This window comes from Micropterus salmoides, unplaced genomic scaffold, assembly GCF_014851395.1.
Source record: "Micropterus salmoides isolate LMB-PRFRI ecotype aquatic unplaced genomic scaffold, ASM1485139v1 Ms_hic_scaffold_6, whole genome shotgun sequence".
Lineage (NCBI taxonomy): Eukaryota > Metazoa > Chordata > Actinopteri > Centrarchiformes > Centrarchidae > Micropterus > Micropterus salmoides.
Window position 1 is genome coordinate 25,371,191 of NW_024044348.1, and position 19,684 is coordinate 25,390,874.

A 19,684-nucleotide genomic window follows, 5' to 3' on the forward strand; every position below is an offset into this window, starting at 1 on the left:
CTCCCACTCATGGACTCCGTCTTCGAGTCCCTCTCTCGGTCCACTATTTTTTTACCAAATTAGATTTAAGAAACGCTTACCACCTGGTGCGGATCCGAGAGGGGGACGAATGGAAAACCGCCTTCAAGACCCCCCTTGGTTACTACGAATATTTAGTCATGCCCTTCGGCCTCACCAACGCCTCCGAGATTTCTTCCACCGCTTCGTCTTCGTGTATCTGGACGATATCCTGATCATCTTCACCCTCTCCTACCGCCCCGGGTCCCGCAACACCAAGCCAGACGCTCTCTCCCGCCTCCACTCCCCAGACACCCCTTCGGACCCCCCACCATCCTGCCTCGCGCCTGCCTCATCGCCTCTGTAGTCTGGGAGGTGGAATCTGCTGTTCACCGCGCCCAGTCCACCGACCCAGATCCCGGTGCCGGTCCCCCTAACCGCCTCTACGTCCCCTCAAGTGTCCGCTCCCGGGTCCTCCAATGGGCGCATGCATCCAGGTTCAGCTGCCACCCAGGGATGGCTCGCACCCTCTTCCTGCTCTGCCAGTGGTTCTGGTGGCCTGCCATGGACAAGTACTGTCGGGCCTTTGTAGCAGCCTGCGAGGTGTGCGCCCGCGCCAAACCGTCCCACCAGCCACCCGCCGGTCTGGTCTGCCCCCTTCCGGTCCCCGGTCGCCCCTGGTCCCATATCGCCCTGGATTTCGTCACCGACCTCCCCAGTTCTAATGGAAACACAGTCATCCTCACAGTGGTCGACCGCTTCTCCAAGTCCGCCCACTTTGTCCCCTTACCCAAACTCCCCTCCTCTCTGGAAACTGCCTGCCTCCTCATAGACCATGTTTTCCGCCTTCACGGCATCCCCCTGGACATAGTGTCTGACCGGGGCCCCCAATTCACCTCGTAAGTTTGGAAGGCCTTCTGCCGCGCGTTTGGAGCCACCGCCAGTCTCTCCTCCAGTTATCATCCCCAGACCAACGGGCAGACCGAGCAGGTTAACCAGGACCTGGGGGCGGCGCTCAGGTGTGTAGCATACCATAGCCCCACCTCCTGGAGTTCCTACATCCCCTGGATCGAGTATGCCCACAACTCCCAAATCTGCTCCGGCACTGGTATGTCTCCGTTCATGTGTTCCCTGGGTTATCAACCCCCCTTGTTCCCGTCACTAGAAGAGGAGGTAGCGGTTCCTTCGGTACAGGCCCATCCTCAACGCTGCCGCAGAGTCTGGAGGGAGGCCAGGGCGGCTCTGCAGTGCACCGCAGCCCGCAACCGCCAGTTGGCGGACCGCCACTGGACCCCTGCGCCTGCCTACAGGCCGGGGCAGCAGGTCTGGCTTTCCTCCAAGGATCTCCTCCTACAGACCTCCTCGAAAAAACTCACCTCCCGGTTCATCGGCCCTTACCCCATCGAGCATTCTGTTAAATAGACTACTGAGCATTGGCCTGTCTAAGCATTCAGTAGATTGGTTTACAAATTATCTGTCAGGTAGAACCCAAAGTGTTCAGATGGCTGGCTCTTTCTCTTCCTTTTTGCCCATTTCCAAGGGGGTCCCTCAAGGCTCAGTACTTGGGCCCATATTGTTTTCAATTTATATGAACAATCTTTGTGATAATCTGTCGAATGCTATGTATCATTTTTATGCTGATGACACTGTTATTTACTGTACTGCATCATCTACTGCACAAGCCCTTTATCTTTTGCAGTCTGCTTTCAATATTGTTCAGAGCCATTTAAAACAGCTTAAGCTGGTCTTAAATGCAGAAAAGTCCAAAGTAATGGTATTCACAAACTCAAGACAACTTCCAGTTACTACTTCAAGCATCTCAACTTTTGAAGGAAATGAAATTGAGTTAGTTAACAGTTATAAATATTTAGGTATAATCAATGATTGTAAACTGTGTTTCAGAACTCATATTAGCAACCTGGTTTCTAAGCTCAAGATAAAGCTTGGCTTTCTCTACAGATCAAAATCATGCTTATCCATTCATGCTAGAAAATACCTGGTCACGGCCACTTTTCTTCCCATATTAGATTATGGTGATCTGATGTATATGAATGCTTCTGACCAATGCCTACCGAAATTGGATGTTGTGTATCATTTTGCATTGCGTTTTTCACTATCTGTAATTATAGGACACATCATTGTACCCTTTACTATAAAGCTAAATGGCCCTCTCTTTATGCAAGAAGGTACACTCGTTGGCTCTGTTTCATCTATAAGGCACTTCTTGGACTAGCTCCTACCTATTTGAGTATCTTTTTAACAAGTACTCAAGGCCATTATGGATTATGTTCAAAGGACGTCCTACACTTGTTGGTCCCCCGTGTCCAAACAGAATTAGGTAAAAAAGCCTTCATGTTTGCTGCACTTTCTGCTTGTTCAGAACTCGTTGAAATTGACTGCCTTTATTCCTTATAGACATTTTGTTTCAACTCTGAAGGATATGGAGCAGGTGAACATTGGTCAATGTTGCTGTTTATAAAGTTGTATTCTGCCTTATTCAACTTATATGTCTTATATGTATGTGTACTTGATGTCTTTTATATGTTGGAAACTGTTCTTTATGTTCTTTTATGCTGCGTCTTGGCAAGGTCTCTCTTGCAAAAGAGATTTTAATCTCTTAAAGGTTAAATAAAATTAAAAAAAAAAATAATAATAATAATAATAATGATGGATCTGTGATCATATTGACCCTGAAAATCCTTATTGCTTGATGAAAGCATTACCACATTATTGAGCCTCACTTATAAAGGTCAGGGTCAAAGGAAGGAGGGACAAAAGGAAGAAGAGGGAATGGAAGAAGGGAAGGATATCTGAAATGAGAAAGTTGGCTTTACATAGCCACAGCTAAGGATGAATAAGCTACTTATTTCTACACTTAATAAATTCTACAAACTCAGTGTGTTTATGGACGTAAAAGCCAGTAAAGAGGCAGATAAGTGTTTCTGTAGCACGCAGCAGAAATAACCCAAAGCAGAAACTGCTCTTTAATAGCATGTTAGTGAGTCTAGACATTAAGGAAACCAACCCACTGCCTCCCCTAGAATTTTTCTCTTTGTTTCTTTCTGTTGCCCCTCAGTGATAAATAACTTAAGGAGCCCAGTAGGTTTCCCCTATCTCTCTTTCTCTCGCTCATTTATTACCTCTACACCCTCCCCCCACCCACCCTCTGAAGTATTTCTCCTTTAATCACCTTTTTAATTGGTCATTCCTTCATATGATCCAGTAATTGGAGTAGGAGTTAGATTAGTTAGGACACAATGGTAACACGCACATACACACAAGTAAGGCACACACTCATCCTGGCATAAAGTTGCTTATGCATACATTTAAATGAGCAGACACACACCTATGTCTGCACACGTGTACACACACACACACTCCCTTGTGATGTTGACGCGCTGTATTAATGTGTTGCCATAGCAATGCAGAAATTAATTAGCACACACAACTAACTAGCTATAGGGGATGTAAATTACCTACTGCATTCTCTCTCAATGGAGACTGTGTTTGTGTCTGTGCAGCATGTGTACACTGTAAAATGCTCTGTTTGTGCATCAGTAATAATACAAGTGTCAGATGTGATAACATCTAAGAGATGCTTTGGTACCTACCCACATGCACACACACTCAAACAGATCTCTCAATGAAGATCTTTCTCTCAGAGCTATAGGTTGAAGACACACATATATCCATGTGCTTTCAAACCATCACCATCACTTGTCCTTGAATTAAGAGGGCTGTCTTCACCACTTGCTGAGGGTGGTCCTTCCTCTCAGTTGCAGTGAGTGCAGGACAGGTTGGTTCAGACAGAGGGCGAGACAGTGGCTTCACATGCTTTGATGTGTTGCTCTTCACAGATGTAAGTACCCTTTGAAATGTAACTTCTTTGAATGGCTGTGGGCAAGTGAAGCAGGGTCAGTGTGAAGGTCTTTAAAAGAGACCTTCAGAAAGTCTTTGAAGCACTTCCTCAGACCACGTTGGTGACGTACTTCGGTCTGCAGCCTGCCAGTGGCTGCATTCATGCAGCCACTGTTTGGTATTGACAACCGTAATTAATTGCCTGTGTGAATGCGGCCATGGATTATCTTGGGTTAAGTGCTCATCAGGCATTCTGATCCACAACGTTTTTTCGTGTTTTCCCAACTGCGCACACATATACAATAATAGTATTGCTAGATCAGTGTGTATTTGCGTAGTGGGACATTAAACCCAATCAAAGAGGATACAAAATACTGGAAACTGATGCTGTAGACAGATCAACTACACAAGGTCTTTCTCTCTGCCAAGCTCTCATTCAAACATAGCAAGAGTTTGTGTGCATTTGTGCATTCTTCATGCATATTTAAGAGTGTGTGTCTGCTGTGTGTATATTGTACGTGTGGAAAATTCTGCCTTCCCATTAACAGCCTACGAATCTTGTACAAGCTTTTTACACTGTTAAATGTAGAGATGAGCCCCCTGCTACAATGTGAATAAGATAGCTGTCTGGAAGAGAGCCTGTTTTTTATTAGCTGGTCATCTACATCAGTGCCCAGCTGTAAATGAAATAGTTGTTGAGAGTACTGCCTGATTTTTATGTGGAAGTTGCTTGCTGGTGCCTGTTTTTAAATTATCTGGCTATCGATAGTGGTGCCTGGCTGTAAATGAACAGCATATAAACTCTGCTGCCTGATTTTAAATTAGGGCACCAGCTGCATCAGAGCTGCACTTTAAATTAAGCATTTGCAACCAAAGCTTTATAAGGAAATAATCTCCTTCAGTATGTTAGCAAGCTGCCAATTACCTATTTGTTTGGTGCCTAAACATAGTTTAGGAATTGGAACTATATAAATGCCTGTTTACACATCGGATATTTTCAGGAATACAGGTGGCTCAGAGGGGCATACCTGTAACACCATACTCAGCTCACAGTAAGAATCCTGTTTCTCATTAGAAAAATGCCAAGTCCTAATTATTGTCATTGAGTAATTTCAGAAAATCTTACATCACTGTTAGTATGATGCTCTGTACTGAACCACAAGACTCAATACCTGAGGCCGTATTCATAGCAGCCTGTAAAAAGTAAAAGTAAATTTACTAGCTTTACTCACTAATGTGCTATAGAGAGACATCATCGCTAAAATTCAACACACTTTTACACAGTACAGCAGTATGGCTCCCTGCCAGGCATTTAGAACTGTAGAAGCCTCTCGGATGAGAGGCAAAACGGGCTTCAAGTATCTTCAACCAAGTCCAGTTGCCCTTGATTTAACCCTTCTTGGAAGTGCAGTACACGTGCTTCAGGAACCACACGGACAACCTGCTGTTTAAACTTCCAAGTCTTTCCTCTGATCTGTGTCCATCCTCTCCATATATGGGGTTCAACCTTATCTTGACCTGTTTGTACATAACGTACAGTATGATTCAGTAGATTCCCCTCTCACAGCTGTGTATCCCCTTTTTTGTCCTCCACCTACTTCTTATCTATCTTTCCCCAAGACCATATCCCCCACCCTCCCTCACTCTCAGACTCCCTCATTTTTCTCTCCCCTTTCCTCTCTCCCCACTCTTTCTTTCCCTCCCTCTCTGACAGTGATAAATTGCCTGTTGGGTTGGGTAATCCATCTTGCCATTTCCCACACCTGAACACACACTCTCTCACTCCTCCCCTGTTCCCCTCTTTTTCCCATCCATCCGTTCTTCCCTCCAGTATCCTTCCATCCCAAGGTTAGTTAGGCTCACTGGGGAGGAACTGAAGGTAAAGATCTGCCTGACAACTCCTCCTAATACACGTGGACACATACACTAGGAAACAGGTGAACAGTGTGCACAAACTTAAATATACAAACTCAGTCAGGATTTTTCCTGGCTCATAATTGAAGGATACGGTAGAATGTCAACCATGAACTACTATAGAATTTTATTCTAGTAATACAGATGTTGGTTTTTATCTTTTTTTAGATGGGAATAAATTCGAACATGTGCAATGTGCATCTTCCAACAGTTATAAATACAGTTGAAAAAATGTGTTATATTTCCTTCTCTTTTCCCCAATATTTCTTCTAATAAAAAGCAAAAAGGCAAAATAGATTATTATTATTACAAAGAGACATATTCACAGATCACCTCATCTATTTCACTATATGTTCATGCTAATAGATAATTTTTTTTTTAAAGCCTAATCATGTCAGAGTTTGTGACATATAACTGTACTTCCCCTAGGCCTGTACAAAGAGTTTTTATGTGTTTTAACATAAACCCTAAACCCCCTCAGGGTGTGCTTGAATCATCCTGCAAGCCCCTAAAACTAAAACACTTGCTAACAGTCCTATATCCATGAAAGCCAGCTGAGCATGCTTGCTCTTTTCCAGTAATCACACAGTAGCATTCATTCATATATGGGAGCTTGGTAAAGCAACCACAGTGCTCCACTGTTGGCCACTGAGCTCCTCAAGGGGAGCCGCTGAAGAGCACTGTTTTTACTGTTTTCATTGAGAGAGCGGAGACTTATTCATCCAAGTTTCACATTCAAAATGACAACCATCCGGCCACAAACTTGCATTACCAACTGCTAGACTGCTGCAGCTCCAAAAGATACGATTAGTCAGATATTGCTTATGCTTATAGATATCAGATATCAAGTAGGAAATTCAAGCAGACAGAACAAAGCGTAAAAAGGGGAGATAGGGAGATATTCAGAGGTTAAATAGGCAGAACTCTGCTTTAGTATGGCTCCCTCCCGAACACTGTATGTAGCCTAACAGTAAACAACAACAACCATTTCAAACCCTCTAAAATCGAGCCCCGCAAGCTCCATCTGCTCAAGGTAATTGGAAAGTTTAACAGCTAGAGGCTATTCTCTGTGTCTGATTGAAGCACAGACTGGGAACAAACAGCCAATTTAATTCTCTTTCTCTCTCACACACATACACACACTTTCTCTTTCCATCTATGCCTTGCTACCTTTAAGTAGCCTTTATGAATTATTGCCTCTCCTTTTCTTTAGACCTCTACTTTGACCAGTTTCTTACTTTTTCTTTCTTTCCTTCCCTCTCTCTCTCTTTTATCTTCCACTTCCTCCATCTTGTTGATAAGCTGGAGAAAGGGACGATGTGAGGATAGAGGGGATGCTGCTGGGCTGAGATGGATGATAAGCATTAGCAGAAAGTGGATGATATTTATGTGGGGGTGAAGAAGTGATGACAAATGAAAAGAAAGAGAGCCTTGCAAATCAAACACTACAGATCAGTGAATTAGTTTACTTTGCTCAGATACTATAATACAAACTGTACAAACACACAGTGTTTCAGATCCATACAATGTGTAGTGCATCACTTTCATCACAGACAGATATTAAATCCTGCAGAAATAGACTTTAAAGTTAAGGTTTTTAAAACATGTCTAATATTGGAGCCCCATAAAATAATAAAAGCCTTTTTTAATACTAGAGTAATTGATCCACAACTACTGCAGTGAAGTCTACCATGGAGCCGGACTGGAAACTGGAGCTTAAATGTCAACCTTGTTCTTGTTTCACCTCCTGCCCTTTACAATGCTCTGACACAATAGACTCACAGTGCTGTTTAAAAATACACACACACACACACACGCACGCACACACCGAGTTTTCTTCTCATCCTATCTTTGGCATTAGTCAGCATCTTAACCTATATAGTTAAGCTAGGAATGTACGCACATGCACACACAAATTTGCAGCCCAGCAGAGCAGTGTATTTAGAACAGGAATGCCATTACTGTGCTTGTAAAACATGAACGACTGACTGGCAGAGCCATGGCTCTAATTTTGACCCTAAAAGGTAGGTAGGTCTGTTGCCACAGTAAGCACACACACACACACACACACACACACACACACACACAGTGTACAAGGCCACTGCACCTTTGTAAAGGAAACTACGTCATCTCTTCCCACACACTCATCTTTCCTTCTACTTCTTTCTGGTCTCCTCTCTACATCCCTCTCATCTTCTCTGTTCTCCATATCTCTCTATTCAGCTTCCAATACAGTGGTCTATACATGAGGTATACAATATTTACAATACCAAGTGAACTTCAGACTTTGTATAAACCTTAAAACAGTATAACACATGATAAAAGATATCTTGCAGATTTTCATTTGCTCTTTTAAATAGGAACTTTAGCTATGGACCATTAGTTTTTTTTGCTGATATTTGTTAGACCCCAAAACACCTTAATTGACTATGAAGGCACATCAGCAGTTGTTCACAGCATTAGTGAGCTCATACGCATACTGAAAATAAACCTGCTAGTCAACAGAAGCATTGCAACAAGGCCGCAGGTATGTATGTGTATGTGTTTGTATTTCCCCCTCTAGGCGACACTTCAAGCTTCTCTCGTTTCATCTGCATTGAACAGATGTATCATGATGATAATTGTAATGTAATCCTAAAATCCTGACCCTAAAATAGTCCCTTGAAGAAATATGGCCCAACCAAAATGTCCTCACTTGGCAAGTGTCCTTACTTTGAAAGTTGAAAACGTAATTTAGTTTCCACAGACACACACACACACACACACACACACACATGCACACACATACACGTCATCCCTGTCACACACACCTCAGCCTGTCATGAGATTTTCCTAGTGTGAGATGCTGAAGATAGATGTGCTATCTCTGACTGTGTGACGGTGCATGCATGTGTGCGAGGTGTGTTTGTGTGAGTGCACGCACGTGCGTGACAGCACGCTGGCTAATGTTAAAAGTGTTGTTAGCAGGTCTTCAAATAAACCGTTCAGCCGAGCAAGACTTCACAGTGTCACAGAGTGCTGGAGCTGGCACCTGCGGCTGCTGGAGTGCTGGGACATTTTCAGTTTTCATCTTGGCTGTGGATGATGGAACAGGAAAACTTTTAAAAGCAAAATACACACACGAAAGAAAAACAGTGTCTGAACAGGTACAGCATATTTTACAAGACTGACAATCAGACAGATCGATGGATGGATAGACACAGATAAAAAATATGCAGAGATAGACAGACACGCACAGACACATATTGAAAATATAAAGCAACATTCTTTATGTACAAAATAATGCACATAAAATCTCAAACTTTGTATCAGCACACACAAACATACTATATATGAAAATCTAGACAGGAAGAGACAGACAGAGGAGACAGATGCATAACTATAGTGTTCTCTACTTATTTCTGTCTTGTGGAGGTGATGGAGAGGCAGTTGCCATGGTAGCTACAGACCTCATGGCAGCAGGTGCTGTTGCCGCTTTCACCATCCATCCAGCCGTGTACACATGTTCTTGGTAGTGCACACATACACACATGCCAGTGTGTGGTGTGTGTGTTTTCATTTGAACCTCAGGGTGCCTTGGTGTATGTATTGTGTGAGCATCTGTACACAATCTTGTGTTTTCACTCATGTTCACAAAAAGTCTGGACATAGTACATAAGCATTCTCTATGGGCCCCGCATCTACGGCTATTCGTTCTAGTATCTTTTTGGGCCCTCCTCACATAAGCGCCCTGTATACTCTGTCCCCTTTTTCCCCTCCAGTCCTGGCTACACCCCAGGGTATAATAAATGTAAAGCTGGCTTTTCTTTGTCACTGCTTTAAGTGGACTTCAAGTGTTTATTATATATATTTTAGGCTGTATTCATTTTTACTTTATTTGACAGAAGACAGTATAGAAAAACAAGAAATAAGGGGATAGAGAGAGACCATTCGACCACCGTGTGTGTTTTAACCAACTTACCAGGAAGTCATTAAATGGGAAACCTTGCTAAGAAAAACAAAGTAATGAAAACATTTTCAAGCTTTCATATACTAATGCCAAATTCCATCTACTGGACCTGATAATGTGTGTTTTCTGTTAAACTTACTTGACTTTTGCCCAATAAATTAAACTAACCTAATTAATGCAGATTGGCAACTCGAATTCATCATCTGCTGTCTTTTGGCAAAGCTTTTTGTAGCTTCTCTGGCTCTTTATAGACATACAGGTTACACACAAACACACACACACACACACACACACACACACACACACACACACACACATTGTGTTGACTGCCTACTGGCTGGGGTAGTTAGTCTAATTAAGTGTGTCTGCTTTGGGTCAGTGGCTGTAATGACAACGATAGCACTATTAGGGAAAACGCTCTTCCTTTCTCTTCAGTCTCCTCTTCTTCCTCCCTCTTCTCCTCTAAATTTAAATCTAATTAAAAAAAGAATGTGTGAGAGAAAAAACACACACACACACAGATTGTGTGTGTTAGCTGGTGTGCATGGCAATATCTGCAGGCATGCAAAATTAGAGCGCGAGATAGGGGGCAAGCAAGAGGGGTGTGAGCTTAAGAAATGCTTCACAGACACTGGCCACAGATTCATCTAACTGGTACTGTGGTGGACTTCTTGTATGTTCTTCAAGGTATAGATAACATGAAGTGCTGGGAAAATTCCACAGTGGTTTCAGTCAATGCAAATTTGCTACTGCAGGATCTTAAACAACACATTCATGTTGGTTCCACCTCATCCCAAACCGGCTCTACTGGTTTAGATCTGTAGACTATGTAGATGACAGGAGTAATGGGGAAGTCACTGTTATGTTTATCATTAGACACTGTGTGCTTCATGATATTGTACATTATCTCACTAATAGCAGCTATTGGAAAGAGGCTGGGCAATGATCCTATCGAGACACACATGGCAAGAAATAATTTTAAAGCATGCAGCTAGTGTTCTTTAGTATCCCCCTCTAACTTTAACACCAATGAAAAGCTTAACATTTTTTAACATAAATATGTTCCTCCTTGAAAAGACCAGACAATTAGATCACTGATCTCTGCTGTTGCGCAATGTCATTTCCATTCTTACATATAGGCTCATCTGTTAACTTGAAGGAGTTCTGCCAGTCTCCTGACCCACATTATCAACGACGCATTTAAGCCTTATATAGATGATTTTTGTGTGCCGTATCTTTCTCTGTAAAATCCGAACACTGTAGCGTCCATGTAGGCTATATTTTTCACAGGACTATTGAACTGTATTGCATTAGATTGTACAGGGCTTTGTGGGTTTAAGGGTCACTCAGTGTATGTAGCATTGATGAATGAATTATAAATACCTACATTTTTAAACTACCTAAATATACACATAAATCTATGGGTGTTATTTTAACATGATTAAAATGATTCTGATAAATACAAAAAAATTTACTGAATTTAAATAGAGTTGAGATTTAGTAATACAAGATCCTGAGATGACGTTTATGAGTGTGCACTTGGGGATGGTTCAAATTGACAAAAAGCCAGTGAAGCTCTTCAATTCAGTCTACATCAGCATCCCTCCTCTCACACACACACACACACACACACACCTCCATCTATCCACACTGTCTTGCTGTTATTGATGAAGCCACCTCTTTATATGGTAATGTCTTTCACACCTGAAAGGCATCAGGAGGGTATCATCTCTCTCTCTCTCTTTTTACACACACAAACACACACATACACTCACACACACACACACACACACACACACGCACGCACACCACACACACACCACACACACACACACACACACACCACACACCACACACACACCACACACACCACACACCACACACACACACACACAATCACACTACTGCAACTATATATTTTCTCTCTAACCTCTTGCCAGAAACACACACATGCACGCTAACACGTGCTATTAGTCCCATGAACTCCATATATTTTCACTCTCTCTCCACCTCTCACCAACACGCACACGGCTATGAGCAGCCCATTAACGCTGATGGAGATATGTATGCGGCTCACATCTGTCACACGTCGCTGCCGTGGCAACACCAGCTGCCGTGGTTACCGGAGGCCTGCTTCTGTAGTGTTTTGGGATTTGATTATTACAGGATTGCTAGCTACCTGCGTGCAGAGATAGCTCCCTTTGAGGGCAGACTGCAGAGAAATAAACTCCACCACTTGATCTGATAAGTAGACTAATTACAGCCAAATGACTGGCTTTGGGTGAAAATTAGCTATTGGCTGGGATTTAGTTAAATTGATTATATCCATAAGAGTGCTAACCCCACTTGTTTTTTCGGGTTGGAAAGGCATCTGAACCAGCAGGTAGATCATAGGCTCTCAACCCTCTAGTTCACCTGATGGTTTCCTGATGGTCACATGTACTACTAACATCTCCTGATTTGGGGCTTTTGATTATGTTGATATCAAAAAGATTTGGTTGACAACCTTAGGGTTAATATGTTTAGCAGTAATTCTGCATCTAAATATATAATTAAAAAAAGCCTTTTTACTCTTTATATTTGGGGAATAACTATGATTGTGCCAGATATCTAGATTGTAACTTTGATAGTGCTTCACTATTTGTCAACCACCAGTGATTAATCTGTTTGTTTTTGTTTTTTTTAAATGAAAACTGCCCTCACAAGTTACAACAAAAGCTAAAAGTGGGAAGTTTATTTGTAGATCAACAGTCCAAAACCCAGAGTTTCACATCGATATAAAACAAAGAAAACAAACAAATCCTCACAGTGAGAAGCTGGAATCAGAACTTTCTTTTGCCCAATAAATTACCTGATGATTGATAGATAATAGATTGCTATTCATTAACTTCCCTAAAAATTTGTGCTTCAACTACATTCAGTACTTCAAATTACTAATAATTCAGAGATTAAGTTATCTTAAATTCAGTGGACCAAAAAGTCACCAACTGAGAGCTACATTAAGTGGCATTAATACGAATAGTTTGTAATCTAAGCTGTCCAGGCCCAGACGACATGTACTAACTCAATTCTGGCAGATTTATGTAAAGCTATACTCACAGGGTTATGTGTTTTAGTGTTAATGGTGGTTATCATGACAAAACAGTGTAGTTAGTGACTTGGACAAGGAAGCTGTAACCAGAGATTTCTGGATTGATAACACTTGGCTTTGTTTAAGTTCACAGTAAAAAGGCACTAAAGTTGGCCAAACATTTTTCATGAACAACTTAAACAGGAATGACTGCCCTATATGCAATAGCAAGCTTTCCGGTTCTCATGTCACTGCACACTGTATGTGTGATCCCGGCCTTTGTAATGTTAATCTACAGCCAAATCTAGACAGACACATCAATGGGTCTGGTAATGAAAACATTTTAAGTGCACATATATATATATATATAAACTCCAATCCCTATTACTCACATTACATTCAAATTTACAAAGAAAAGTACAGATGAAAGCAATCTCAATAAATCTTAAGTTGCCAGTAAGGGGTCCTCAGGGAGTGAATATATTCACAAACATGTCCTTTTTTGGTTTCAGTTTTATGTCTGAAGTGGAACTGTATATGTTTCACTTTATAAACACACATGGTTTTGACTTTCAGCTGATCTGAAACAGACACTTTGCTGGTGACTGAAACACACACACAGAGAGTGACCCACTTTCCTGAGCTGAACTGGACCAACCAAAAACAGATCACCCTGTCTCCATTTATGATTTGGGTGTGGATATATGGGATGAATACACACACAGAGACAGACACATGGAAATACACACCAGTACTCTACTGGTACAGGGACTCTTAAGTGAGTACAGCTGTGTAACCAGATGTGCTTTTGAGTCCTGTGGTTACAAGTGCGTGTGCATTTTGTGTGTGTGTGTCTAAACCTGAAAACCTACTCTGCTCATTCTAATCCCTCAACAGAACACTCTTTTCTTTTTTTTCAGCCCCGCACACCCGCCCATATAGCCCCCGGCAATATGACCTGCCTCTCTCTCTCTCCCTCCTTTATCCAGCTGACTGAGTAACAGCAGCAATAAAGGTATATGGACAATATGACCTGAAACAGATTTCATTTTAATTTGAGGATAACATTTAAGTCACATCAAAAAAACACACAGATGCTATATATCTGTTTTCCTTTGTGTTCGCCATCAGTAACTCTCTCTATCTATCTTTATCTCCCTTGAATCTCTTGATCTGTAAACTGTCGTGTCTCCCTAGAGCCACTAGGGAGCAGACGACTATTGAATGATTGACTGAACGCATGAATGATGTTTATTCTCTGTGACATTCAACAGAGAGCAAAAAAATCATTATTTGTACTAACTAATTGCTGCTTATCCAACCAACTAGTAGATGAGCACACACTTACACTGGTCTATCTGCCACAATCTACTATCTTGACATTTAAGCCTAGTGACATAGCGTGTTTATGTATTCACAGAATGCTCTAACAAACATGCTAAATGCCCTACAAACACAATGACACACACACACACACAAACTGAATTGCAGACATCCAAACACTAAAATATTTATAATATACAGTAAAACTGTTGAAAGTCATCATTAGCATAGTATTAACAGGCCTGTGTGTGTGTGTGGCCACCATGGGTCAAGCATGACCTATCATGTATTCATATCCCGAGACAAAGACAGGTCTGCATGGTTCAGAGGTGTGTGTGTGGTGGTGGTGGGGTATCGGTGGGTGGATGTGTGTTTTTATACTAGCTGTGAGGGGTCACATATGTCCCAATGCCCTGTGGGAATAACATGGGTCTCATGCTGACAACACAACGGGAAGGAACACGGACACACACACACACACACACACACACACACACACACACTCAGCTGAAGTGCTGCGCTGGCACATTTGGTGAAGGAGAAGGATTATTAGGTCACATTTCTTCTCCAAGGACATGAGTTCAGCTTTTCCCCGACACAAAACACCTGCCACCTCGGTCAGTTCACTCTTACAAGAAGACTGTAAGGAACAAACCACGCTGTAAGAAAGAAAACCACCCAGGACCGGCTAATATAGCTGTGCAACACTGTTCACTTCTTCGATAATGACTCAGGGGTGTTTAATTCAGTTCAGGACAACAACTAACTGAAAACTTGTCTGTAAAACCTGTCACATAAACATATAACAGTGTTGCATGTTTGCTAACTCAACCAGCTATTAAAAACAGTGGGTCTTAATGACTGAGAAACGAATATGTTGTACCAGAACGCTGAGTATAAAATGATTCAACAGGGCAGTGCATTTTAATTTCACCTTCACATGTTGTTTTAAGTCACTTAAGAGTTGTACCAAGTACCATGAAATATCTAACTGACAGCTCTATTACTTAATTTTACAAACAGTCACAATGGTTGCAATGTAAATAATTCACGCAAGAAACGCTGTGGTCTGAATCCACCAACTGATCCTGAGTCTGTTGACTCAGGCTTAGAAAAACTTCATCAGAACCACAAAATAACACATTAAAGAGCGCATGTGAGAGGCGCATGTGAGAGGCACATGTTCACTGCGTGTAGGTGTAGCAAAAAGTCTTTTCCCACTCCCACTGTCTCAGCCCATATCCTCATTCATACTTTTGAGTTTGACTTTATCAAGCACTTGCAGACGAAGGCACTAAAATCTGAAACTTTTAAGACAATTTCTCTATCTGCAGCTATTAAATTACATAAAGTACCACAATTAGACAATTACAATACTGTAAGTTATGTGCCTGTGCTTATTCTACTACAATGAAGTTAACCGCAATGGGGAAGCTTTAACAAGCCTGAACTGAACCAAACCTAACAAATAACATTTTAATTAGTGGCCTACCCACTGACAGCCCCCATTAACCCCCACTGCTCCTAACAATTTCCAACTGTCATGTTCTTGAGCTAATGAGAACCACTGTCTCCACCTCTGTCTCTGTCTTACTGGCTGTGTACAGTGGGTCTCTCTTTGCCACTGTAGCTATGTATGTACTCCCTCTTGCTGAATGCACTTTATTGGCCCTATGGTGCATAATGCGTTCTTATTTGTTACCAATTAACTCCAGTGTGGCCCCACTGTATTCATAACTAAAATCCAGTCAACTGAAGCAGAACCCAAAGGCAACATGTTAAAAAATTATGCAGATTCAAAAGCCCTGCCAGGAGGGCTTTCAAAAAATTTTTTCATGCCTTTTATATGCATAGCTGCAATTTTTTTACAAGCCAAACCAATGTCAAAACCAAAATGTACTCTCCATTAATATATTTATCAGACCCAAGTACAACGGCACAACATGCATGATACACACTGAGTGGCACCAAATGCCCCTGTAGTGTAAAGCCAAGCGGTCCTTCCAGCGGTTTAAACAATGTTGTTATTAACGTAGGTTTGTTTTGTTCATTAATTATAATTTATGAGCTACAAAATGATTCAGTGTAGGCAGACTACTCAGTATGTCACAACACCTAACAAAAATATATATTTATATACATGATGATACATTTCTATAGTATATGATTTGATACTATATCATAAATCAACTCACAAAACTCCGAGGCTCATGATCTGCCTGTTGGGAATCACTGAACTAATAGAATTAAAATTGATTATATGGATTACACACTGAAAAAAAGAAATCCCCTGTCAAAGAAAATTATAAAAAAGCAGCAATCTACCGTGTAAGGATTAATATCTTCTCTAAGTGATCGATGTCTTTCAGTAATCCATCATGTTAATTCCCTTAAAAGGAGAAAAGCAATACAGAAGATGAACTCATTGATTTTGATGATGGTGATATGATCTGTCAGGTAAACTTGAAAACCCGGAGACAAAAATCTAAATAGCCTTGTCTGTGTCATCTATATATTTTCATCAGCACTCTGTCAGTAACTGATTAACGACTTCAGATACAATAAGTATCCTTAATCCCAGAGGCTCTTTGATCTCTGCTCTTTTTCACAGCTGGTCGAATGAGAGCATCCTTATGATTTATGAGAACAATAACTCTGACTACACAGCAACACAGCAAGGAGGGGTATGATTAGAGGCCCCGTCTTTCATGAGCAACCAAGTTAATACGTGTCACTGTCCAAATGCCACAGCTAATGAAGGAACAAGTTATTTTTGGAGGCTAGTCAACAGAGCGAAACCAGCTAACCACTGGGTAACAGAACAGGTACTACAAAAACGTAATACAATAGGATTTGCACACATCCATACACATCATAAGAGACAGAAGAACAAGCAGACAATCTGATTTTTACCTTGCTGGAGTAAGGTCCAGGGATGAGCAGTTTCAGTGCTTGTCTTTTCAGCTCTGTTAGCCTAGCGTTGCAGTTCTCACACCATATCCCTCTTTCACTACCAGGGGAACTTCCACTACCAGAGGCTGGTGATCCTGTCCCAAAACCAGGGGAGCCACCCAGAGAACCAGGCGATTCGGTCCCAATCCCCGGAGAGATGGTCCCCGGTGAGCCAGAGAAGGATCCTGGTGAGGAGATTCCTGAGCCTGGGGATGGGGTGCCTGTGGAGCTTGGCATGGAGCCCGCTCCCTCCGGGGCGGGGCGGGTGCTAGAGCGGGTGGTTTCCTCGCAGGCCTTTCGGTACCATGTGTCCGGGAAGAAGGAGGCAGATTTGGTTGGGGAAGTGTCAGGCATCTGTGAAAAAAAAAGAAGAAAACCTGACTAATAGGCCTTTTTTTTTTTTACCACAGTCCTTTTGACATGTGACAGCATGAAAAACACAGGTGTAAATAAGAATATCACTCAATGATAGCTGAATTCCTCATAGGTTTTGCCATTCCAGGGCCCTGCTATTGTGCATGCTGGCTCACTGTTATGTAGTCAACATTAATGTTAAATTATGATTATATTTAAATACACTTAGAGTCAAATGTGTGTCATGAAAAAAGCCTATAGCGTGTGGATATGCGCAACATCCCACTCATCCCAGTGGACACAACAGGTTGCACAGGTTAGGGATGCGAGTAAAATAATGAGGGGCTGAGGGCACATGTCTTGTATCATGCAAATTAAAAGACAAACTATTTGCATTCAGCCTATTAAGCAAAATGATGGCGTGTGTTCACTAGGCATTTATCCACCGAGCTATATTTAGTATGCTATCTATTTTGTTCGATATAACAAAAACAGAGAATCAAAAACAATTGATTCTGACTGTAAAAAAAATGAACCTGACTCACAGCTTCAATATCTGCGCTTAGCCTACATGCCAGCAATTGATAAATTGAATATCTTGTTTTGAAAAGAAATTTGCAGGCTAAACATAGCCTACAGTAGACAGGCGCAGTGCAAAAATCAAATGGTCAGACATTTAAAAACATACAACCAGGAGGCAATGTTAAAAATTTACTGTGGTGGTGTTATAACCCAAGTCAAGGCAGTCAACATGTTGGTCTAAATAGGATCAAGTCAGATTGAGACCTGTGTTTTTTTCTCTATTCAGTTAGCCACATGAGAACAAGGAGTTAAAAATGATATATTTTGCGGCTGGGTAAATCCAGTCAGAGAAAAAACCCACTGATGTGGTGGTGGCCACTGTAATCCCTTCACAAGGGCTGTAATAAGAAAGCAATGATAGGCTGATAGGTGGGAATGCTCAACCAAGTGAAGAGGTGGGTATAATGTGAGCCAGCCTTGTGTTATAAATCAACACTAATTAGACTGTAGGAAGTAGACAGTGACACAGGTGTGAGTCTGATACCTGAGTTAGTGATAATTAAGAAATGTGGGAGATCTATCAGTGAAAATGCATGCCACTGTTCTGACACAATAAGCAGTGATGTGTGTGACATTCACAAAGCAATAAATCAACAGCATGAATGCAAATCTATGAGTTTCATATCAACCTAAAGAAAAGGTGAGCACACCACAGTTTCCTATTAGACTGTCAGTGCAGTGTGAGATTCAAGTGCAAGCATGGCAGAGTGGATGATAAGTTTTGATGGCTTACAGGTAACAGAGGTGTGTCTGCCCCTCGGCTACTGAAATGAATGACCTACCCCATATTTTCTGCTCCGGCTGCTCACAGACCTCTCCTTGGTCCCCGACAGTGAAGTCATGATGGGAAGAGAGAGGAGGGGGGAGAGGAGAGGAGAAAGGACCTCTGCTGCTGCTTCACATTCAAAAAAGAGACCACCGGATCAATATCAATTAACCACACGCCCCTGCAGTTTGCTCTTCTCAATCTGGAGGCAACCTCGCGCCACTTCCAAAAGCATGTGGAAACCGGTTACATCCCCATTCCGTCACCAAGAGACCAAAAAAATAATCCTTGATGGATCTTAGTTTTCTTTTTCCACGGGTTATTGCTTTTGGAGAAAGCCCTCGAATACCACTTCTATAAGCTAAACCTAGGATTCACGCAGGTCGTGCGAGAAAGCAGACCGCTCCCTGTCAGCAGAGTCTGCTGAATGAGGCTCTCTGCTCAACAGCGCTCCGGACTGACACCGCACTCAGCCCTGCCTCTCTCCATCAGCTCTGCGTCTGAGGCTGGCCAGGTAACACAAATCCACCGCTGGGCAAAACTCCGCCTCATGGGTTACCTACAAAGTCACGACTCATTAGATTGAGTTAGAGCTGGCTGGTGCAGACCACGGATGAGGGAGTAAGTCCCTCGTTGTTTATAGGCTACTTAAAGCGGTACTATCCGTACCCTCCTGTTGACTTCCCGAGGCTCCGCGCTCTGCTGAAGCCAGCAGCGCACTGGAGAGACAAGAGAGAGGCGCACATCTGGAGGAGGGCGGGACCACCCTGCCCCTCATCAACCACAGACCAATACACATCCAGAGGTTGCTGCTGAGTGGCAGGTAGACTACTGCCTGTGTGAAGTGAGGCAACTGGACTGCGCAACATTGCTTTGGGATGATGTGACTGAGTGTTTAACTCCTATATAAAAGGGACAC

At 42.2% G+C, this 19,684-nt stretch overlaps 1 protein-coding gene across 1 annotated transcript in view; it reads right to left on the minus strand.

The window, feature by feature from the left end:
* kif26ba (kinesin family member 26Ba) overlaps positions 1–19,464 on the minus strand; it is a 109,896-nt gene extending 90,432 nt beyond the window's left edge. Inside the window, exons 1-2 of the mRNA XM_038701644.1 lie at positions 18,782–19,464; positions 17,025–17,417 (exon numbers count right to left, since the gene is read on the minus strand). Of these exons, the coding sequence (XP_038557572.1) occupies positions 17,025–17,417; positions 18,782–18,841 (453 nt within the window). The 5' untranslated portion in view covers positions 18,842–19,464. The remainder of the gene's footprint in view (positions 1–17,024; positions 17,418–18,781) is intronic.
* Positions 19,465–19,684: the final 220 nt, after the last annotated feature.